This window comes from Camellia sinensis, chromosome 3, assembly GCF_055761805.1.
Source record: "Camellia sinensis isolate YWXY chromosome 3, ASM5576180v1, whole genome shotgun sequence".
Lineage (NCBI taxonomy): Eukaryota > Viridiplantae > Streptophyta > Magnoliopsida > Ericales > Theaceae > Camellia > Camellia sinensis.
Window position 1 is genome coordinate 200,204,153 of NC_138963.1, and position 24,348 is coordinate 200,228,500.

Sequence of the window (24,348 nt, forward strand, 5' to 3'; positions counted from 1 at the left end):
ACCTACCATTTAGCTAAGTCCTCTCTTGAATATCTCCAGTGCATTTTCTCCATCCACCTCCTATATTGTGGGTGCTTGTTTCAGATTATTTTACCAACTTATAACTTTTAACTTAAGAAAAGTATAAGCAAACTGTTTGTTAGACTTCAATCAGCTTAAACTTAAACTTCTATCAACTTATGCGGCGGGTAAAAGAGCTGAATTTCAGAAGCTGCTTGGAGGTGCTTCAAATTCTCACCCCCAAGCGGAAGAGGATAAAGATACTTAAATGCCCTTAGTGTTTTGAAGTATTTACTCTTATACCACCTATATATATTCTTGTTAGCCCTAATCTTTCTCTTTGGCAAGAGACAACGCAGTAGCATACCTGCGGCTCTGGTTCGCTTCCGGTGCTGGTTCACTTCTGGCGACGTGTGGCTCTAGTTTGTTTCCGGCTTTGGTTCACTTCTGGACGTGCGATTCTGGTTCGTTTCTAGCTCTAGATCTATTCTCTCTTCTCTCTTTCTCTCTCGCACTCTCGCTCTCTGTATTCAACTCTTTTCCTTCATCTCTCACGATTTTTCCTTTTCTCTCTTACTTTGGATTCAGCATGCATGTGTATATATATATATATATATATGTATTGTTTTGGTTATTTGTGATTTTGTCTATTTCAAATTTGTTCAAATTGGAGAAAATAGGAATAGTTAGGGTTTAGGAAAAATTTGGAGAAATTTTATTCATGCTTTGATGTTAAAAATAAGTGTAGGATGTTGACTGCCATTGCATTGATTTTTGGCTTATTAATGTATCTAAGATTCTCTACAAACCTAAATTCAATCTCAATCTTCTTCAAATCAAAAGATTCGAATCAATTAGTTTCCAATTCTTTTTCTTGATTTGTGTGTGTGTGTGTGTTTGTTGTTAAAATTCATATTCAGAGCTCGACAATTGAAATTTTTTGGTTTGCTCTATGTACATAGTGTTTGGTTGCCTAGAAAATTCTAGAGATAAAAGAATGAAACAAACTTTTGGATCTCACATTAATTTTAGCTTATTTTCCACACATTCAATAATGATCTATGGATATGTCGAAGTCAACTAGACGAAAAATAATTACTTTAAAAAGTTGTAATTTCAATTTTTTTAGCTATTTTTCTCTACACTTTTAGGGCAACCAAACGGAGCATTTCCCTCCCCTTGAATCTCATTTTTGAAAAATTGACATTTGTTTGTTTGTTTGTTTATTTTGCCAATGTACAAAAATTAACAATTATGATTAAAGACTATTGTTCTGGTACTACTATTAGGGTTTCTTTGCTACACTTATGTACTACTATTAGGGAACTGAGTTATGAGTTTGTAAGTTTTGGGTTAAATCACATCCAAGTTTTGATTCAAGAGTTGTTTGCTATTTAACTACTTCTGTAAGTGATAATTTAGTGGTGAACTTGATTCAAAGTGTAGGTGATACATTGGAAACCAAGTGGATCCCAAAAATTTTCTTAAAGGGTCTTCAATAATTTAAAATCGTTTAGTTTATAGATTATTGTTGACTATGCCAGTTACAGCAGCTGGCTAAGGAAGAAGAACAAATTCAAAATCGAAGTTAATCAAATCTTATGTTTAATCGATCATATTACAAGAAAGATTAAACAAATTAGTTATGTTATCTATTGAAAAGGATGTGGCGGATAAGTTAGGTAATGCATGTTCAATTTGTAATTTTGAAATTAACAATGCGAGAAAAATAATATTTAAGTGATATAAATCTCGAAATCAATAATGCTTGGCGTAAAAAGCCTAGGACTGTATTGATAGATTCTGTTGAAATCCTATTGTGTTGATTAAATTTTAATTTATGCTGTGATTTCAAATTTAGCAACAAGGAAAATATTTTTGATGATTTGTTTGTAAGTACTAGATACTATAATAAAAAAGGTCTTTGGTGACGAAAACGCATGATGAAAAAAAATTTCGTCTCCAAATATACATGTTTTAGAGATAAAAGTAAGATTTCATCTCCAATTATAGTATTTTTAGAGAGAAAAATCAAATTTCGTCACAAAATGCTTAAAATCAATAAAACAATAGGTGATAAAAATTTTATTCGTCTCTATATTTTATTTTTTGTCGCAAAAAAAATTCCCGCTCGTAGAAAATTTTGCAGAATATTTGGGTACCATTTTAGAGATGAAAATTTTCATCATCATTGTACAAAAATTTTCCCGAGAAAATAATTTCGTCTCTTATAATTTTATTATACAAAACGATGTCATTTCATGCAAGCCTTCTATGTTTGTCCAAATCAATTCCTATTTTGCAAAGCCCTCTTTGGGTGCCCTAATGTTTTTTGCTCAGAATAGTTAAACATTTGAAACTCCATTCTCGTTCCCCCAATCTCGTGGACTCGAACGGCACAAGTTTGTCCTCTTTTCTCTCTTCTTCTCTCTTTCTCACTCTCTCACTCTCCCGCAACGCCGACTGCACTAGCAGTGACGCGACCCCCTTTGTCTCCCTCTCCTCTGTCCTTCTTCTCTTCTCTAGTTGCTGCCTTCTTTTCTTTTTCTCTCCCTCCATCTCGCTCTCTTTCTCTCTTGCAGCGCCAACTGCACTAGCAATGGCACTGCCCATTGTCTCCCTCTTCTGGCTGTCCTCTCATTCTCCTCCATTTTTCCCCTTTTCTGATTTAGCTACTGTATGTTGATGGGTTTGGTGTGATTTTGATTAACTGTTTATAGGTTGCTGTGGCACAATCAGGTGGATTGGCCCGTCTTCTATCACAGGTAAGTGATTCACATCTTAGGGTTTTTTATCCCCAAACCTAATTTTCTAAACAGATGATTTGCTTGCACTTTCAAGATTTGGTTGTTTTTATTCTCTTTTCCTGTTTTTGATGGGTTTGGAGATGGCCTGTAGCATAGAGCTTCCTATCGCAATAGATTACTGGAAATACTTAAGGAGATTATAATTGAAGAAAAATTACACTTTAAGATTTGTAGAAGAAGAAATACAATAAACTAAAAAAATGAGATTTCATCATTTTTAATTTTCTAGGTTTTAAATTTCAAAAAAATTAATATTGGTAATAATTTTTTTTGCTTCTTTATTTCCAAGTGCAATTTATTTTATTTTATTATTTTTTTTTCCAAGTGTGATTATGGACATTTTGATGATGATGAACTGGGAAGGTGATTGGAGCCTCACTAGACCTTTGTAAGGTAATTTCAATTAACTATCAGTAAAATAACTAAAAATAATTTGCTTTTGTCACTTTTGCCATGTCAAAATAATTTGCTCTGTCAAAATAATTTGCTCTTTTTGTATAAATTGCTTCTTATTTCACATTTTTTTTCCCCTTCTCAGTTGACAATGTCATTGCCTAATAAATAAGAGCAACCAATTGAATATGGATATTAGAAGAGTATGCTTCATGTGAGTAAAATTATTTTGACACATAACAATGAATTAACTGTGCCTAAAGGCAGTTCTCAATATATCTTTTTTTTAGTGTTTGCATTGGGTAATTTTATTTATTTATTTATTATATGTGTGTGCTTTGAATTGGCTATTGTGATATCTGAATTTTTAAACTCTTTTCTTTTTTTTTTATAATGTACATTTAGATTTTGTGTACAGTCTCCCTTTCCAAGATTATGTTGGGATATTGGAATATACTTCAAAGTCAAAGGGAAATTAGCATTATTTGAGGAAGAAAAAAAAATGCCATTTTAGAAATGCAATGCATACCACAATTTTTTTTTATTTTTTTATTTTTTCGTTGAATCATTTTTCTATTTTGGAATGATTTTTGTATTCATAGCTGTACTAAGTAGGTTACTCTAAATGACATAGATAAGTACTTCAATTATTTTTTTTTTTTATTACTTTAGTTTTTCATGGGAGATAAAATTGATATGTGAGTCTCTTTATTTTGCTATTTTGTGACATTGCTGATAGGATATGAGTCCAAATGGCAGTTTGGGTGATTTCTGACGCAGCGGAATACACGGGGACTAGATATCATTCTAGTAGACGAAAGGGGCTCTCGAATGTACGAGAAAAAATAGAACCTTGAATCCACAAGGAAAAGAAAATATCTTAATATTGAATGAAAAAATTCTCTTTGCCATGAGGCTTACATAGCTATTTATAATAAACCAAACCTAACACTTGTAGGAAAAGTAATTCTAAAATAAACTAGGAAACTTAAATCAATACAAATTAGGAAACCTGAGAGAATAGGAAACTAGAATTCTAAACTATTTAAAATCCTAGTCAAAATCTAATTCCAAAATAATAAAATTAAGAAACTTAATAATTCTAAAATATTTATACTAAATTACAAGAATCCTAATAATATATCAAAAATATTAAAACTAAAAAAATATAAAAATTCTTAAAATCTTGTCCTGAAAATTGTCCTACATCAGACTCCTCTTCTTTAAAAGAACTCGTCCTCGAGTTCATATTAGAGATTTGCCATCGTCCATTCCAAATAAAAAGATACTTGGAATACTTCAGTTGTTTGTCCCTCTTCTGAACATTATATGCAGAGAAGTTTACTTTCTGAAAGTTGTTCTCTATATGCTTCAACTGGTTGACAAAATCAATTAGACAAGCATTGAAAATCAAATTAAATTGCTCCACACCAAGAAAATCAACGAAGTGTATTTTATGTTGATGTTGGATACTCTTTGAACTCTGCTCTGTCTTAGAATCAGTTGGATATTCAATTATCAATCTTGGAATATCAATTGCAACATCCTCAATCAACTTCTTTGGTGCACATGTCAACTTTATTACCTCATCTTTTATTTCTTCTTTTCCATTGAGTTCAACTAGATCTCCTTCTTTTGCGATCTCATAACCATCATAATAATCAAGAGATGATAGTTCCGTCATTAGAAGCTCTTGGCTACCTTCAACGTTTTTCTCTTGCTTCACCTTTTCATTGTCTTCTTCAAACATCTTGATCAAAATAATTTCAGTGACCTCTCGTTCACCAATTTCAACGTTCTCGCCATTATTGAAATCAACTTGATTTTCTACTTCAATTGAATGTCTGTTTGGGCTTTCAAAATTTTGAAACATTGAGATATTCAAAACCTTTTCTTCTTCAATGTGTGGTGGAGCGTAACAAATTTGTTGACCTATAAGACTTGATTGACCCAAACTTGGCAAAGCCGTAGTCATGTTTCTCGAATAATCTTTATCCACAATTGCATAATAATTATTGAGTTGCGAAGAATATTGTGAATCAGAATTACCTTGGAACAATTGTTTCGATTCAAGCTTTCTTTGATATTGTTGATACAATATTTGCCCATGATTTGATTGAAGGAATTTAGAACTCATCAACTTCTTCATCTTATGCCACGTCCTAATGGGTTGTTTGTATTGTCGCCTTCGACCATATTGCAATTGTTTCCACCATGTAGAAACATAACCTTGTAACTTACGTGCGACATATTTGGCTTGCTTTTCTTCAGAGATTTCCATACACTCAAGGAATTTGTCAACTTTACGAAACCAATAAATAAAATCCTCGGCATGACAAGAAGCATTAAAATAGGGAATTTCTAGTGGTACTTGATAATTTGAAAAGTCATAATTGATACAATTATTGCTATTGAACACATCACTGAATCTTCGTTGTTGCCTTACCGACTGATATTCACCATAATCCTCGAATAACTCATCTTTAGATTTATCCTCATTATCATATTGATAATAAGAAGATCGTCTCAAGACGTTGTGGTTAATAGGTTGGCCTTGGGCAAATCTCATAGCACGGTTCCTATTAACATTGTGACTAACAGGTTGGCCTTGGGCAAATTCCTTGACTCGAATCCTATTAGATCTTTCTCTATGATCATCGTCAATAGAGCTTGTGCTTCCTCTTTCGATGAATGACATCGAGCCAGGAGAAACCTTGCTCTGATACCACTTGACGCAGCGGAATAAATCACACGGGGACTAGATATCGTTCTAGTAGACGAAAGGGGCTTTCGAATCCACGAGAAAAAATAGAACCTTGAATCCACAAGGAAAAGAAAATATCTTAATATTGAATGAAAAAATTCTCTTTGCTATGAGGCTTACATAGCTATTTATTATAAACTAAGCCTAATACTTGTAGGAAAAGTAATTCTAAAATAAACTAGGAAACTTAAATCAATACAAATTAGGAAACCTAAGAGAATAGGAAACTAGAATTCTAAACTATTTAAAATCCTAGTCAAAATCTAATTCCAAAATAATAAAATTAAGAAACCTAATAATTCTAAAATATTTATACTAAATTACAAGAATCCTAATAATATATCAAAAATATTAAAACTAAAAAAATATAAAAATTCTTAAAATCTTGTCCTGAAAATCTTGTCCTACATCAATTTCGAAGATAGGTAATGGTTATTTCACAATTAATAGTTTTTGTTTTTGCAAGAAAATGGGATGCAATTTCAAGAACTTGAGTTTTTTTCCCTTTTTTTTCTCTCTCTTTAACAGGCTATAGAGAAGCAAGAGTTAGGACGAACGAGTACATGATCTTTGATGATGAAAGTTATTGTGCAGGATGAGTACATTGAGTAATCATTTTAGTACAATTCTTTCATGCTATTCATATTATGAACATTTGGTGATTTCATGAATTTCAAACCAAATTGACTATAATTTTAAACATTAGCATTGTTCAGAATGCCTAAATTTTCCTAAATCTGTTACAACTATGACTTTTGCGTAATCTTCAAGTTAAATATAATCAAGTTTAGGTGAATGTTTTTCTTTGAACACTTATTAGTTATGCTATGTTTTTCTTTGAACGTTTTGCCCTCAGGTTTTGCAGATCTTGTAATCAAGTTTGATCTTAAGGTGACTCTTCACAAAGGCCTTAGACATGAATTGATGTGCAGGTATCTTCTACACATTGATATATATATATATATATATACACACACGCATGTACACAATCACACACGTGGATGAGGTTAAGGGTGAGCCTACTGGAAACTGATAATGGTCTTAAGAGGTTGAACCTACTGAAAACCCGGATATATTATATTTGTTGTATGGGTTGTTGGTAGAGGTTGCGGGTGAACTTACTGAAAACCCATGTATATTGTTTTATTTATTGTAGCATTATTGAAAACCCATATATGTTAAATGGAAATGCAACATCAAGAAAAAAGAAAAAGAAATGTAACCAATTAAATATCTATTACATCTTCATAAGTCATAATAATATATGCATGGATATAGGATGGGACCCCCGGTTTGAAAACTATGTAGAAAAATAACACTACAACAAAACTGACTTTTTACGACACCACATCAACGGCATACAATAAATGCATGCCGTAGTTTCTCACTTTTACGACTTGCTTTTTTTGCACGTTGTAAATACTCTTCCAACCACGGCGTGTCTATTGCGTAGGCTATAAATGGTAATAACGATGATTTTTTTACGGCTTGCAATGCACGCCGTAAATAATAATACTTTCTACGACGTGCATATAGCGTGATGTTAATACATCAGTTATACACGACGCACATATGCCAGCTGTGAAAAGTGAATACTTTTCACGGCGTACACAACGCTCACCGTTAAAAGTATTGCTTTTTTTACGACGTACATATCGCCTGCTGGTAAAAGTATTGCCTTTTTACGACGCACAATGCATGTCGTGAATTGTATGTTTAAAAAAAAAGCGCCAAAATAAAATTTTGCTGGCGCCAATTCACCAAAAAAATATATATATATATTAGAAAAAAAACATATACATCAATTGAGAGGAGGGCAACCAAGTTTCTAATTTTTTTAATTGTGAAACCAAAGACAAAAGTAATTTTTTTTTTTTTTTAGTTTTGGGGTTTGGTAAAATGACTTCTCGTTTGGAAAATAAATTGTTACATTTTATCGAAGAGGCAGAAGCAAAACCCTAAAGAGACTTGCTTGCAAAACCCTAACCCTAATTCAAGTTCTAGATTGAGGGTGAGTTCTTTGAATTCTAGGTCTGGTGGGTCAGTATCAATTGATTGTTTGCAGAACAAAGAGGGTGGGGTTAAAGAGGAAAGGAATCAAGAAAACAAAAAATGTTGATGTGGGTGGTGCTGAAACTTCGTTTGGAGGAAATGTGTTGGAATTTGAAGGTACGGAGATGTGGGTTTCTCGTTTAATTGGTTTTTTTTTTTTAATTTGTTAAAAGCATCATTCTCTGATCACAATTACGGGTTTTCTTACGGCAGGACAAAAATGATGGATTAGTGTGAGAAGCTCTGCCATCTCTCTAGAAATTCCTAAATTTCTATGGTTCCAATATCTCGTTGATGACGAAAGTACGGTCACTGTTTACGGAAGGGGCTTCTTCTAGGGCTCTAGATAAAGCAAGGGTTTTGACTCTACCTGAGAAATTGGGTTTAGGGCAAGATGAACTGGTGGGTATTTCTAATAAGGGTGGATCTTCCAGTAATCCTAATAGTGTGAACATGGGGGGTGAAGGTAGTCTCAGTCCTAGTGCGAAATCTTTTGTTGTGTCAATGGAGGGTCTACGATCGAAGATTTAAGCGATGGACTCAGAAGGTTCTGCTTCAGTGTTCAATTTGCTCCAGTCTAGATGGTCGGACGTAGTTGAGATGGAAGGAGGAGAGGAGGCTGTCATTGATAGATTCAAAGACCTTCCTAATAGCCTGGCTAGGAATCTGGTATCTAAACTTAATCAACAAGAGGTTTCTTTGGGCAAGATTAGGGGAAAATCGTATCTGAGTGCAGATATTCCATGGGCTGCAGGGGCTCAAAGTTCTAGGAGTCGACAAAAGGAAGGTAGATCGGGATTATCTGCTACCAGTAGATGAGGCAGAGGAGGTTGGGGTCAGGGACCTTACCCAGGTGGACCGAATAAATTTCCAGCAGCGGTGAGGGGAGGAGATAGCACCTAAACCTGTTGAAAAGAGCTAGGCATCTGTTGTTGCATTAAATCAGAGGTCATTTGTGAAGTTAAGGTACTCTCCTCCCTCTGTAGTGGAAACTAATATAGTTATTGGTCTTCATAAAATGGATGATATTGAAAAATGGGAAGAAACTCTCGTGGGCCATTTTTTGGCCAAAAATATGAATATTGCATATATTAGGGTGAACCCTCAATTGAATATATTTATACTTCTTGTTTCCTTTTTCTTGTTTTCATTTATCTCTGTGTAGCTTGAGGCAAAACGCTTTCACACACTGTTTGGTTGTTGAGAAAAAGTTGGGTAAGAAAAGAAACTATAATATGCTCTACTTTCTTTTGGATTGTTTGGAGGCAGGAACTTTTACTCCTAAGATAACTACTCTTGATTAAGTTGATGTCCTCTGTTTATGTCGCTTAGACAACCAATTCCATTTTACTCTCTTTCCCAGGTGGATTGGTTCTTTTAGAACAACATTCAACAACCTAATAATTATGTGGTTGTTTGTGTTTTCATTTTTACTTTCTGGTGTAAGTGTCTCAGAATTGTTGTTGATTTATTCGAACTTCTTTGTTATGTTTTTCATGTTTTTTTAACTTTCATTGATGACTTGTCTAGTAAAACAGTAGTAATTCTAAAGAACTTTATGATGTTCATCATTCCCTCACCAATATATTGTTCTCTCTTAATTTTTTGTAGTTCTTTCCCCTGATCTGTCTCTATCACTTAGTGGAGGGAAAAATAAGTTGAAACATTTGTGTTTCGGAGACATATTCAGCATGCCTTAGTATCCATTTTCATACTCTGGGATATTTCTCAAAAATTTTTAGGGTCTTGAGATGAAGCAGTTATTTTAGTTCATTATCTGGTCCCCATTTCAATTAACTATTCCTCCTAGTTTGCCTATTATATAATGTTTTTTTTATGGATATTTGCCCAATTTTTGAGTTGCTTTTTTTTTTTTGGCTGCGTTGGAGGGGAAGTCAAGCATATGACCTCCTAGTGAGTGAATATTTTTTTTGGAACATTGATGGTTTTAAGATTTGGCATTTGCATGTGTATTACTAGAAAATCGTTTTATTGAAGTGTGTGTATATATATATATATTTAGAAGATCATATATGCATGTGTATTACAGCCTTTTTGCAGGAATCTTGGTGATTAAATCATATCCTAGTGGAAAAAGGTTTCTCATTACTTTCACATAAGCATGATCAAATGCATTTGGTGTGTGGTCTTTTTAAAGTGCAAAATTACAAATGATTAGTAGGGCCCCGCTTCATATTGGAGCAGTGGTTCAGAGATGAAAACCTGGTCTGCATCTTGCTACTGTGGATTTGAAAGGCAAACCATATGAGTATGTCTCTCTCATGATTTTTAAAATGCTTTCTTGACGTTTTATTTTCCTCACATTTTTATAGTGGGAAAAGCTGCTGGATTTTTATAGATGGTCCATTTTATTATACTAAAACACTATTTGGTTTTTTTAGAATATGTTTTCTAAATAACTACACACTAGTTTGGTGAAAAAACTAGGTGTAGCTTGAATGGTTTGGTGAAACTAAAAATTTGAAACTAGTTTGGTGTTCATAGAGAAAGAACAAGCAGCCAAAGAAACTAGTAAGAGAAAAAATAAAATAAAAGATAACTCATTCAATGGTCCATAGATTTTCTGCTGTAATATTATTTTTAGTGTTTTGGCTACACAATCCTTAGTTAGCTGCAAGCAAATCAACAAATTCATATTGTAGGAACTAGGCCTCTAAATAATTTGGAGCTTGCTGCCCCTCTCCTACTTTTCCTTCAATTTTTGTATCTTAATAATATTTTGATTTCAATTACAGTTCTTGCTGGTTAGAGAGCCAAAGACAAGCAACTTTGCTACTTGGGCAATTTGCTGCCATAGATTCAGACTGTAAAGTGGAATGAAATAGTTAAAATTAAATTTTAAATTTTTTGAACACATCCCATCCACTGTTATACACTCTTTCTTATAGTTTTATATATGATTTGTGCAGGTGCACATTGTTCAAAAAGGTGTTGTCCAACAACTAATTGAGATGCTTCAATCCCCACAAGCACCAATGAGAGAGTCAGCATTTGCGTTGGGAGGTTGGCACATGTTTTTATCCTATTTGAGATGTTTTTGTTTTGTATTAAAAAAAAAAGGTTTAATTTGAATGAGGTCCAAATATCTTGGTTTTATTTTATTTTATTTTCCTTAAGAGATTGAAAAGGTTTTGTGTAATTTTCTATTTGCGAGCAAACAGTTCGCCGATTGGCCGAAATGTATGGTGCGAAGGTCTCTGGTGTGCTGATGGGTGTTTTGATGTGGGTGTTTTGTTTGTAGGGTGTTTTTGCTTCTTGGCTGATGGGTGTTTTGTTTCTTGGCTGCTCAGCCATGCTTAGTTCTTGATGGTTGATGCTGGAATCTGTTAGCAATGTTTTGGCCATGTTTCTTAGGTGAAAAAAGAAGTATTTACTCTGTGGTGGCTGATGTTGCTGTTGTTTTTTCCTTTTTCGACATCCTCTTCCTGCTGCTATGGGTTGCTGCTGGTATGTGTGGGCAATGCTCTTTTTATCTGGCTACTGTAACTGATTTTATTTGTATGTGTTCAGATTTGGTTAGATTTGGCTGCTACTATGGCTGCTGTTGCTCTGGGTTTTGGTATGTTTTAGATTTGGTCACTTCTCTATCTGTTAAAGGTCAGTTTTCAGGAATCTGAACAGCTGTGCTTCCTTGCTTGTTCTATATGTTTATCAGACTTTGCAATCTGCAGGAAGTTCTAGAAAACAGTAAGAAATTGAATAGAAACTTTAAAGGACATATTCAAAGAAATTTGAATCTATGTTTTTTTGCATAGTGAATAGTTGAGCAATATTATTATGTTAGATAAATAATGTTAATTAAAATTAAGCTTTCACACCTTCTGATATGAATGTTTCTTTGATTGTCAGCTGCTAGTGTAGCTTCTCAATGGTTGGAACTCCTTCATCAAGACACTAAAGGGCATCTTGCTGGTAATGTACTGCTTATCAGTGAAGATTTTACTCATCTTTGATTAGAACTCCTTTATACATGTATGGTTATGTACTGCTTTCTGTACTTGCAGCATTGCGATGAGAATAAGCTATCACCCATTTCATTTTGTCCATTTTGTCTACACATGTCTCTACACATAGATACGATCTCTTTGAGAATAAGCTATGATGTGTATTGAAAATATGCTATCACCCATTCTTAATATTCACTTAATATTATGCACTTGATGAATATTAGGCATGATCATGCTTCTTTGCAAAAAGAATTCCGAATGATTTCTGTGAAATAGTTTTGAAATGGTTCTTTTTCTATGAAATGATTTCTATTGGTTTCTCTTTAATGGGTTTGAGGGGTTTCTAATACATTGAAATAAGATGATGGATTTGATACATGATCACAATTGTTTTGTTTGCTTGAATGGTTATTTATCTTAAACAGCTAACTATTTTGTCTTTACAAAACACTGCTATCTCTTATTTCAATCAATTTTTTTTTTTTCTTTTTTTCTTTTTTTTAAAGATGAAATGAAACACTGCTATGACAATTTTTCTTTTTCAATTTAGATACTGCATTAAATTAGGAAATGCTTTAGCTTTTTACAATGGTTTATTTAGCTAACCAAACTTGAATGGCGAAAAAAGATTCATATAGCTGACTCCACTTGATTGGGACACAAGGCTTAGTTTGGTTTGGTTTGTTATAATAGTTTATTTAACAAAATATTGTCTAGTGGCATACTGAATTTCAACATTTTTCTTCATTGCAAATGTTGTGTAAATTTTTGTCTTGTATGCTCATTTTTTCCCCTGCATGTTGTAGTTAGTTTAGAAGCAATACAAATGGTTAATGTTCAATTATTTGGGACTCGTGGAGCTCACATCTTAGGGATATAATGATATGGGGATCAGATATGTTAGCAACCAAGCGAGGGAAGTCATGTAGTCGTCTCATTTCTTTTACCGAGCCAATGAACCGTCTTGACTTTGATACAGTAGCAGGTTTATTTACTTATTTGGTAGGTTATAAATAATAATAAAAAAAATTTGTTTGGCCACTTTATAAAACTCTCTGACTGGAAGATTTTGTGATTTGGTGGGTCAACATGGGTTCGATAATGAAAAAATTATTTATGTCTATTATATTTAGTTCACATATGTTGTTACGTTCTTGAGCATACTGCTTTGATGTTATAATTAGGTTTTAGTGGTTATCTTTTTCTTTTTCTTTTTCTTTTTCTTTTTTTTTCTTTTCTGTACATGTGTTTAAGAACTAAGAAGTAAACTATTGCAATGGCTACTTGTCATTCTGTTTGCAAGATGGCATATTTCATTCTGGCATTATCTTTTTGCTGTTAAAAGATTTTCCTGAATGCTACTATCTTGACAAAGTGGCTATAATGTGTTCATTTGGTTTTGTGATCGGTTAGATCTTCTGTCAGCTTGTATGTGTTACACTTTTATTTTCTTTTTCCATTTTTTTTGTGTGCTTATGGATGTTCTGATAATGTCTTCAATTTACCAATTATGTTGGATGAAAATCTCCTGCATGGTTTTTTAACATGGTCCATAGCGTCTGACATAGTTGTAGAGGGAAAATTCATTTTGAGCCATTACTTTTTGTATTTGCAGCTTCATTTCAGAATACACAAGGAACTCAGGATGAGGCTGATCCAAATAATATAACTGTGCGTACTTTCTTTTCTTTCTTTTAATCTCTCAATTTTTCTTTTTTTTGGAGAGAATGGGGCTGATATGCTTGTAGACAACAATTTGCATGGCCAAATATTTGTTGGTGGTGTGAATGAAAGTGTTTCAGATGACCAACTCAGGTAAGTTTTCAACCCATATAGGCAATTAGTCCATGGCCAGATAATTTATTTAATCCAGGCTGCTTATAATGTTGGAGGTCATGTAGTAAGTGCAGTTACAATACATAATTCTATCCTTGGATGCCACATGTCTCATCCTAGACAGGTATATCCCTTGCTATAGGTTTTGTTTTGAAGCCTTTTTCCTTTCTTGAAGCCTTGGTGTTTATTTTGTTATAGTCTTTGAAGTTAAGCTTTTACTTCTCATATCTTTTATATATGAAAAGTAAAAGCTTTTACTACATCAGATCAAGCGTGTTATACGATATTAAGATTCCTATTAGATTGAAGGGACAATTTTGTGGGACTGTTACTAGGCTTGTTATGATGTATATTGTATTGAATATTGGCAGTTAAGAAATAACATGTTTAGTAAACAAAATAAGTTGAAATGAGAATGTTTGGATGGATGAGTGGTGTGACAAGAAATGATTCCTCAAGAAACATTTTTGTCCCTGAGTCGTTAGTTTTTGTACTAATGTGAAATTTTCTTTGTCATGCAGACAAGAAATGCAACAGGGTTAGTTGCTCCAGCTATTGCTGTGGGTTTAGGTGCCTTAACACATAAATTGGGCACCCTCGTCCCTGTGATAGGAGCAAGTGGATTTGCTACAGCTTCAGCAGCAACTGTTATAGGAATTGTTGTCGGTAGTTTTAGATAATCTCTTAATAGTTGTCGATATGTTTAGAAAGTTAGATATGTATAGTTTTGGATGGTTTAAACTTTTTGTACAGTTTAGAACTTAAGGATATAATTTTCGAATGTTTGGAATGTGTAGACAATTGTTGAATGTTTATAATTTATAGATATAGGTTCTTTTTGATGTTTCAAATAATATTTTGGTGGTTGATTGATGTTTTGTGAATGCTTGTTTGTAATATTTGTTAGATTGTACAAAATTGGTCAAATAGAACCTGCTGAATTAAAAATTAAAAAAAAAATTGCATATTCTACGGCGGATATAATAAGTCGTTGTATTACATATTTTACGACACGCAATCAGCGTCGTTATTTGTCTCACCAATTAATGGCGTACAAAAGTAGTTGTAGAAAAAGTAACGACGACGCACAAAATCTGTTGTTAAATAGTTTTTAACGGCGTACGAAGCATATCGTTGAAAGTGAATAACTTTCCATGACTGGTCATAATATGACGCGCGATGTATGTCGTAGAAGGGTTTTTATGGCATGCATTGCGCGCCGTAAAAACTCTTTTTTGTTGTAGTGTAAACTTTTTAAAACTAAGTCCAAAAATGTAATTTTCTAATACTTAGGCTTGAAAATAGGCCATCGAGAGATAAAATCGTGAAAAAACCATGAGAAGGCCTGAGAACACCCCTAACACCTTGGGAGGGACCAATGTAAATTATGAAAACATATAGAACTAGCACGGGACTCCCGGTTTAAAAACTAAGTCAAGAAATGCAATTTTCCAACACTTAGGGTTGAAAATAGTCATCGAGGGCCAACATCATGTAACAGCCATTAGAAGGCTCAGGGAACACCTCAAAAACTTTGGGAGGGACCAATGTAACTTGTAAACTTACGAAACTAGCACGGGACTCCCGATCTGAAAATTAAGTCAAAAAATGCATTTTTCAAACACTTAAGCTTGAAAATAGGCCATTGGGGGCCAAAATCAAGTAACAGTCACGAGAAGACCTAGAAAAAACCTCAAATACCTCAGGAGGGACCAATGTAAGTTGTGAAAACTTACAGAACTGGTGCGGGACTTCCGATTTGAAAACTAAGTCAAAAAATATATTTTTCCAACACTTAAGCTTGAAAAGAAGCCATCGGGGGCCAAAATCATGTAACAGCCACGAAAAGGCTCGGGAAATACCTCAAACACATCAGGAGGGACCAACATAAGTTGAGAAAACTAATGGAACTAGTACGGGACTCCCGATTTGAAAACCAAGTCAAAATATGTACTTTTCCAACACTTAAGCTTGAAAATAGGCCATCGGGAGCCAAAATCATGTAACAGCCACGAGAAGGCCTAGAAAACACCTCAAACACCTTGGGAGGGACTAATGTAAGTTGTAGAAACTTACGAAACTAGCATGGGACTCCCGGTTTTAAAACTAAGTCAAAAAATATACTGTTCTAACACTTAAGCTTGAAAATAAGCCATCGGGGACCAAAATCATGTAACAGCCATGAGAAGGTCTTGGGAATACCTCAAACACCTCAGAAGGGACCAATGTAAGTTGTGAAAACTTACGAAAATAGCACGGGACTCCCGGTTTGAAAACTAAGTCAAAAAATGTACTTTTCCAACACTTAAGCTTGAAAATAGGCCATCAGGGGCCAAAATCATGTAACAGCCATGAGAAGGCTCGGGGAACACCTCAACCACCTCTGGAGGGACCAATTTAAGTTGTGAAAACTTACAAAACTAGTATGAGACTCTTGGTTTGAAAACTAAGTCAAAAAATGTAATTTTCCAACACTTCAGCTTAAAAATAGGCCATCGGGGGCCAAAATCATGTAACAGCCACGAGAAGGCATGGGGAACACCTCAAATACCTCGGGAGGGACCAATGTAAGTTGTGAAAACTTACGGAACTAGCACGGGACTCTTGATTTGAAAACTAAGTCAAAAAATATACTTTTCCAACACTTAAGCTTGAAAATAGGCCATCGGGGGGACAAAATCATGTAACAGCCAATAGAAGGCTTGGGGGACACCTTAAACACCTCAGGAGGGATCAATGTAAGCTATGGAAACTTACAGAACTAGCACAGGACTCCCTGTTTGAAAACTAAGTCAAAAAATGCACTTTTTCTACACTTAAGCTTGAAAATAGGCTATCGGGGGCCAAAATCATGTAACAGCCACAAGAAGGCCCGGGAAACATGTCAAAAACCTCAAGAGGGACCAATGTAAGCTGTGGAAACTAACAGAATTAGTACGGGACTTCCGGTTTGAAAACTAAGTCGAAAAATGTACTTTTCCAACACTTAAGCTTGAAAATAGGCTATCGGGGGCCAAAATCATATAACAGCCACAAGAAGGCCTAGGGAACACCATGAACACCTCAAGAGGGACCAATGTAAGTTTTGAAAACTTACGAAACTAGCACGGGACTCCCAATTTGAAAACTAAGTCAAAAAATGTACTTTTCCAACACTTAAGCTTAAAAATAGGCCTATAGGGGTCCAAAATCGTGAAACAACCACGAGAAAACCTAGGAAACACTTCAAAAACCTCAGAAGGGGCCATTGTAACTTATGTAAACTTACAGAACTAGCACGGGGCTCCCGATTTGAAAACTAAGTCGAAAAATACATTTTTCCAACACTTAAGCTTGAAAATAGGCCATCGCGGGCCAAAATCGTGTAACAGCCACGAGAAGGCTTGGGGAACACCTTAACCACCTCTGCAGGGACCAATATAAGCTGTGAAAACTTACAGAACTAGCATATGACTCCCGGTTTGAAAATGAATTAAAAAAATATTACTTTTCCAACACTCAAGCTTGAAAATAGGCCATCGGGGGCAAAATCGTGTAACAGCCAGGAGAAGGCCTGAAGAACACCTTAAACACCTTGGAAGGGACCATTGTAACTTGTGTAAACTTACGAAACTAGCACGGGGCTCCCTTTTTTAAAACTAAGTCGAAAAATGCATTTTTCCAACAGTTAAGCTTCAAAATAGGCCATTGTGGGCCAAAAACGTGTAACAGCCACGAGAAGGCCCGAGGAGCACCTCAAACATCTCAGAAGGGACCAATATAAGTTGTGAAAACTTACGGAACTAGCACGGGACTCTTGGTTTGAAAACTAAGTCGAAAAATGTATTTTTCCAACACTTAAACTTGAAAATAGGCCATCGGGGGGCCAAAATCATGTAACAGTCACGAGAAGGCCTGGGTAACACGTCAAACACCTCAGAAAGGACCAATATAAGTAGTGGAAACTTACGGAACTAGCACAGGGCTCCCGGTTTGAAAACTAGTCAAAAAATGCATTATTCCAGCACTTAAGCTTGAAAATAGGCCATCAGGGGCCAAAATCATGAAACAATCATGAGAAGTCCTGGGGAACACCTCAAACACCTCAGAAGGGACCATTATGACTTGTGTAAACTTACAAAACTAGCACAGGGCTCCCGGTTTAAAAACTAAGTCGAAAAATGCATTTGTTCAACACTAAACCTTGAAAATTGGCCATTTGGGGCCAAAATCGTATAACAGTCACGAGAAGACCTGGGAAATACCTCAAACACATCAGGAGGGACCAATAAAAGTTGTGGAAACTTACGGAACTAGCACGGGTGTCACGACCTAAACTCGCCCCTACAGGTTTAGCGTCGTAATTGGCCAGTAATCTTTAGATTACCAAAGGCCTCTTAATAGAATGACATATAATAAGGGGCTGAGAAAGCAAATATAGAAAATGTACAATGTCCATAGAGCTATGTTGACGGATATGAGACAGGAATCTTCAAAAGAAACTTATACATATATAATATAAATACATGTGACGTCATAAACACATTAGTCATACGTCACCCATTTATACATTTGAAGCCAATAGGGGACTTAAAAACTAACCAGAATCAATGTCGGGACAGTTTACAGAGTCTTGTCGGACCCATGTAGAAACTAACCGGAATCTATGTCGGGACAGTTTACAGAGTCTTGTCGGACCCATAAAGGAGCTAACCGGAATCAATGTCGGGACAGTTTATAGGGTCATGTCGGACCGATGGAGATGCTAACCGGAATCAATGTCGGGACAGTTTACAGAGTCTTGTCGGACCCTTAAAAAGTCGCACCCTCAAAAGGTGTGCCCAATTTGTCAAAAGGCGTGCCATCAAAAGGCGTGCCCATTTTATCAAAAGGTGTACCGGACATGATGGCGAGGCGCGTGACTTGGCTTGCGCGCCCAGGTTGTCGTCTAGCGCCGAGCGGCGCATGATACGCGTGGCTGCTTTGGCTATATAACCAAGACGAAGGCAGAGGCTGAGGCAGAGAAAAACTGAGAGAAACCTCTGAAAAAATCCTTCGTGTTGCTGAGAAAGAGAGTTTCTTGTGCTGAGAGAGATAGTCTGTAACACTTTGTTGCCCAGAAAATGGCCTCGTCTTCCCGTGGACTGCTCACCCTCTTTCCCGACCTCAACGAGTCAACAAGAGAGAGAACTGGAGCGGTGGCACTGGAACCTCAACCGAGTGCCCCGGAGTTTGCTCCGTTGAACTTTCCGATGCGGTCGGTGGAGCAAAAAATGGCAGTGCAAACGGATGTGGAGGCTAATCAGTATACTTTGAAGGCATGTGTGGAGTCCATGACTGCGGTGACAAACTTGTCGAACCGGCTGCAGAGTAGGGCAAATGAGGTGCAACAGTTAAACTCCCAGCTGGCTCTGCTCCAACGCATGTATAAGGATGCGCGAGCAGAGATAAGCGTGCTAAGGGCAGAAAACAAGGAGCTGAAGCGGAAGGCCACCGTGATGTTCCGATTTGGAGGTCCACCATATGCTGCAGTGGAGGAGTATGGGGGAGTGAACGTGCTCGGTGGACAAGGAAGTACTGAGGGAGCACCGTCAAGAGCCGCCCAGGATGGAGGCAAAAAGAAGAGACCTGCAGTAGAGTAGAGAAGGGAAAAGAAAAATCCCACTGTGCCGATTTGTGTTGTTTTTTTTTTTTTTTTTTTTTTTGGTGTAAAATGGTGATCGGGGTGAGCCCCGACATGAATAAAATATGGGCTCTTGTGCAAATTTGGAAATTGTTGGTTTTTTTTTTTTTTTTTTTGTTTTTGTGTTGAAAAGAATAATAATAATAAAAATGTATTAATGGGGAAGATTCAAGTTTGATTTTCCTGCTGGTTGGAGTGTATGGGGGTTTTGAATACCATGGGCCGGGTAGTTAACAAAATATTTATATAATATCTTATATTTGTTTGTGGAAGTGTGCAACAGCAGCTGGGCCACTTTCCTGATGGGTTTCACGTGGGAATGTTTGGCTATCAAAATATTTTAATGAGAGTGAGAGGAAGTGGAATGATTAAAAAAAAAAGAATTGTGAGGGTACGGGTGGAAAGATAAGAGAGAGAGAAATCTCGCCCCTTTTGCCTCTGCGTAATCTGGACGAGATCACAAATGATGCGGTGGCGGTGGAGAGAGATCTGCCATCGATGACAAAGCTCTGGTTCGAGAGAGGAGTAGTAGCGGCACGGCTGGAGAAGGATGGGAGGGAGAGACGATGGCATGGAAGAGAGGGAGAGAGAGAAAGAAGCGGCCTGTAATGGAGTTTCTGTCTCTATCCTCATCACCGCCGTCCACGGCGGCACTGGCGGTTCCTTCGTCGTTAACCACCACCTCTCCGCCGCTCAGCCATTCCCGAAGGCCATTGTCTCTTGCTCTCGCTCTCCGACGGCGGCGATTGGAAATAACGTGTAGTCTTCGGAGGTCGCAGGTCGTGTGTATGGCGCCCGGAGAAGAGAAGATGATTCGCCGGTCTCCTCTTGATTTCCCCATCGAATGGGAAAGGCCGAAGCCTGGGCGGAGACCAGATATATTCCCCCAATTCAGCCCAATGAAAACACCATTACCACCGCCGTTGCCAGTTGATCCTCCTGATCCGATGCGAGAGACGGACAATGTAGAAGGGCGAGTTGTGAGCAGAATCTGATGAAGGTTGTAATTGCCCTGAGACCTTAGGACCGCATAAATGTTGGCCAGACACTGGTGTTCCACGAGGGGTTTTGGGGTTGTTCCGGCAAAGTGGTGAAGAAGAATTTCAAGGTATGTGTAGAGGTCCGGCGGACGGCCAAGGCGAGGCTGCCGCCCGCCGGTGAAGCAGAATTTTTAGATTTTAAACCTGCTCTGATACCATGTAAAAAATGCAATGTATAAAAAGAAATAGAGAAATGTATTATTGATTGATTGTATTGTGTTGTTGTATGATTGATATTACAAGGATTCCTATTATATAGAAGAGGATTTGGGTAGTAGGTGAGGAGTAGGTGAGGGTAAATTGGTGGTAGGTGTAGTAGGTGTGGTAGTAGGTGGTGGTAGGTGTAGGTAAATTCTAACAAGCCCAATGTACAGATAGGCAAAACAAAACAAAAACATCTGTAGCAAGGTTACAAAACTAAACATTCAAAGGGAACCTCCCCTGGAGGCATTGTGGCTGGCTGACCCAAAACTCCATGCAGTAGCTTAGGCTTGGTCACGCGTCTGCTCACCTACATACATAATATAAAAAATGAGTAGAAGCCCAATGAATAATAATAGAGTGAAGGGTTTAAATGATCGATGTCCATAACAAATTCAAAAATTAGAATTCATATCAAATATATATATATATATATATATATATGTATATATATATTCTTGTTCGAACTTCATATAGAAATCAGAGTTCATGCTTAATCATACATGGTACATCCATTAGCATTATCATGCTTATTAGTTCCGTAAGGAACCTTCGGTATTGGGAACTTGTAATATGCTTGAGCCATGGTATTGTTACCCCCGGGGCAAGGGCCATGAGACCACAGTATTATTACCCCCGGGTAAGGGCTTTGCTTAGATAAAAGGCATGGTATTGTTATCCCCAGGCAAGGGCCTTATACTTGTAGACCACAATATTATTATCCCTAGGCAAGAGCCTTGTGCTAAGAATGCCACGAATATATTTCAGAAATTTGGACAATCATTCATTCATACAAAATATCGCATTTCAAAAAATTGATCATTTCATAACATCAGAAAATAGTTAAAATTAAACATAACTTTATAGAGTTGTTACTCACAGATGGCTCCACTTGCAGAACAGATAAATCAGATACCTTGTAGCGCGTGACCTACACACATGTAGTGGAAACACATAATGAAACACACACTTTGTTGGTACTTAACTTCTTTTGTTCACTCTTAGTGTGTTTTTAAGTCTTAACCTCTTAGTGAGTCTTAATCATAGGCTAGGAATGCCTAGGATGCAATGTGAATGCCAAAATGCACTTTGGGACTCTTAACAAAACTTGCTGAAAATAGGGGTCACGCTCGAGCGGAAGTGCAAGATCACAAAGTGGTTGCTCGAGCGCAGATTATGCCGCTTGAGCAGAAGTGCTAAATCTAGAATTTCTAGATTGCACTCCCAAGCTTCAAACTCGAATTACACCCTTCAAAACTCATCTTTTTGGGTCAAATTTCCAGAAAACATTTAGAAACTTGTAAAATACCATGATTTGAAGATCATTTCACTAAATCAAGGCCCTAAGACATGTCAATTGACCAAAACTCTAACTTGAAATTATGAATATGTCATGAACATGACATGCATGAATTACTTTGAACTTAAGCTTTCCAAAACATAATCAATTAAGGTCAAATGGTAAGACATATGATGAATTCTCAAAACCATGTCAAGATAAACACATGCATGCGAAAATTCTTTAGAAATCTACTTAGAATGCCATGATATATGCATGCATGCATGGAATTCATTCATTAAAGCTCAAATCTCTTACTTAGTCACCAAAACTTCTTGAATTCTCTTTATTAGCAATTTGAATACAAAGATTAAGAATTAAACACTCACCTAAGACCTTCAATTGAGCTTTAGGTTGTTCTATCTTTGAGCCTTGAAGTCAATTTCCTCTAGATGGCTAGTAATTCCCTTGTTTGATTTCAATTCTCTTGGTCTCTCTCCCTCCTCTCTCTCTCTCTCTCTCTCTCTCTCTCTCTCTCTCTCTCTCTCTCCCTCTCTCTCTCTCTCTCTCTTCACACGTTGGAGCCAAAAGATGAGGAATGAGAGTGTGTAAAAGGTTCTAAGGTTTGCATTAGTCTTATATAGGCTCCACTAGTGGGCTTAATTAACCTTAATTAACTTAGGTTAGGTAAAGGTATTAATTAATCTAAATTGATTTGTTTTGAATCAAATTTTAATTGAATCTACTATAATATTCTAAAAATTCCAAATAATACATATACCAAGTCAATTTCGCATTCGGTTGCCGATAAGGCCTTCAATTCATAAACCAGAATAGAAACACAAACAAATATTTCTACATTAGACATATATTAACACAAATAATACAATGCACAAGTAATTAACTTGGGATTTCAACTTAATTACTTATTAGGCATATTAAACCATGGATTGCATGTTAATCAGAGGTCGGGATTGTTACAACGGGACTTCTGGTTTGAAAATTAAATCAAAAAATGCACTTTTCCAACACTTAAGCTTAAAAATAGGCCATCGGCGGCAAAACTTGTGTAACAGCGATGAGAAAGCTTGGGAAACACCTTAAAAACCTCGAGAGGGGCCAATATAAGCTGTCCAAACTTACAGAACTAGCACGGGACTCTCGTCTTGAAAACTAAGTTAAAAAATAAACTTTTCCAACACTTAAGCTTGAAAATAAGCCATGGTGAGCCAAAATCATGTAACAGCCACGAGTAGGCCCAGAGAACACCTCAAACACCTCGGGAGGGACCATGCAAGTTGTGGAAATTTACAGAACTAGCACGGGACTCCTGGTTTGAAAACTAAGTCAAAAAATGTACTTTTCTAACACTTAAGCTTGAAAATAGGCCATCAGGGGCCAGAATCATGTAACAACAACGAGAAGGCCTAGGGAGCACCTTAAACACCTTAGGAGAGACTAATGTAAGTTGTGAAAACTTACGGATCTAGCACGGGACTCCCGGTTTGAAAAATAAGTCAAAAAATGCACTTCTCCAACACTTAAGCTTGAAAATTGGCCATTAGGGGCCAAAATCATGTAAAAGCCACGAGAAAGCCTAGGGAACACCTCGGGAGGAACCAATGTAAGTTGTAGAAACTTACAGAACTAGCACGGGACTCCCGATTTGAAAACTAAGTCAAAAAAATATACTTTTCCAACATTTAAGCTTGAAAAAAGGCCATCGGAGCCAAAATCATGTAACAACCAAGAGAAGGCCTGGTGAACACCTCAAACACCTCGGGAGGGGCCAATGTAAGTTGTGAAAAATTACGAAACTAGCACGGGACTCCCGGTTTGAAAACTAAGTCAAAAAATGCACTTTTCCAACACTTAACTTTGAAAATAGGCCATCGTGGATCAAAATCATGTAATAGTCACGAGAGGGCCCGGGGCACAATTCAAACACCTCAGGAGGGGCTAATGTAATTTGTGAAAACTTACAGAATTAGCACGAGACTCGCGGTTTGAAAACTAAGTCAAAAAATGTACTTTTTCAACACTTAAGCTTGAAAATAGGCTAGGGCCAAAATCATGTAACAAGAACGAAAAGGCATGGGGAACACCTCAAACACCTTGAGAGGGACTAATTTAAGTTATGAAAACTTACGGAACTAGCACGGGACTCCCGGTTTAAAAACTAAATCAAGAATGCACTTTTCCAACACTTAAGCTTGAAAATAGGCCTATAGGGATCCAAAATCATAAAAAAACCACGAGAAGACCCGGGGAACACCTCAAACACCTTAGAAGGGATCATTGTAACTTATGTAAACTTACGGAACTAGCACGGGACTCCCGGTTTGA

The 24,348-nt window shown here is 36.5% G+C and overlaps 1 protein-coding gene across 50 annotated transcripts in view; it reads left to right on the top strand.

Moving 5' to 3' along the window:
- Positions 1 to 373: 373 nt before the first annotated feature.
- The window catches only part of LOC114300555 (uncharacterized), a 29,110-nt gene continuing 5,135 nt past the window's right edge, over positions 374 to 24,348 (top strand). The window contains exons 1-15 of one of the 50 annotated variants that reach the window (XM_082921915.1): positions 2,277 to 2,402; positions 2,721 to 2,765; positions 3,133 to 3,200; positions 6,493 to 6,572; positions 6,821 to 6,896; positions 8,030 to 8,133; positions 8,230 to 8,685; positions 8,771 to 10,285; positions 10,773 to 10,843; positions 10,947 to 11,040; positions 11,279 to 11,391; positions 11,548 to 11,634; positions 11,887 to 11,949; positions 13,600 to 13,655; positions 14,342 to 14,674. In XM_082921915.1, coding sequence (XP_082778041.1) covers positions 11,370 to 11,391; positions 11,548 to 11,634; positions 11,887 to 11,949; positions 13,600 to 13,655; positions 14,342 to 14,500 — 387 coding nt within the window. In that variant the 5' untranslated portion in view covers positions 2,277 to 2,402; positions 2,721 to 2,765; positions 3,133 to 3,200; ... (6 more) ...; positions 10,947 to 11,040; positions 11,279 to 11,369 and the 3' untranslated portion in view covers positions 14,501 to 14,674. Of the gene's footprint in view, positions 465 to 2,275; positions 2,403 to 2,435; positions 2,766 to 3,132; positions 3,201 to 3,345; positions 3,415 to 6,250; positions 6,390 to 6,492; positions 6,573 to 6,820; positions 6,897 to 8,029; positions 8,134 to 8,229; positions 11,041 to 11,276; positions 11,725 to 11,886; positions 11,950 to 12,790; positions 12,987 to 13,599; positions 13,945 to 14,341; positions 14,675 to 24,348 lie in introns of those variants that run through there. The other 49 variants (XM_082921919.1, XM_082921916.1, XM_082921905.1 and 46 more) reach the window with 49 other exon arrangements.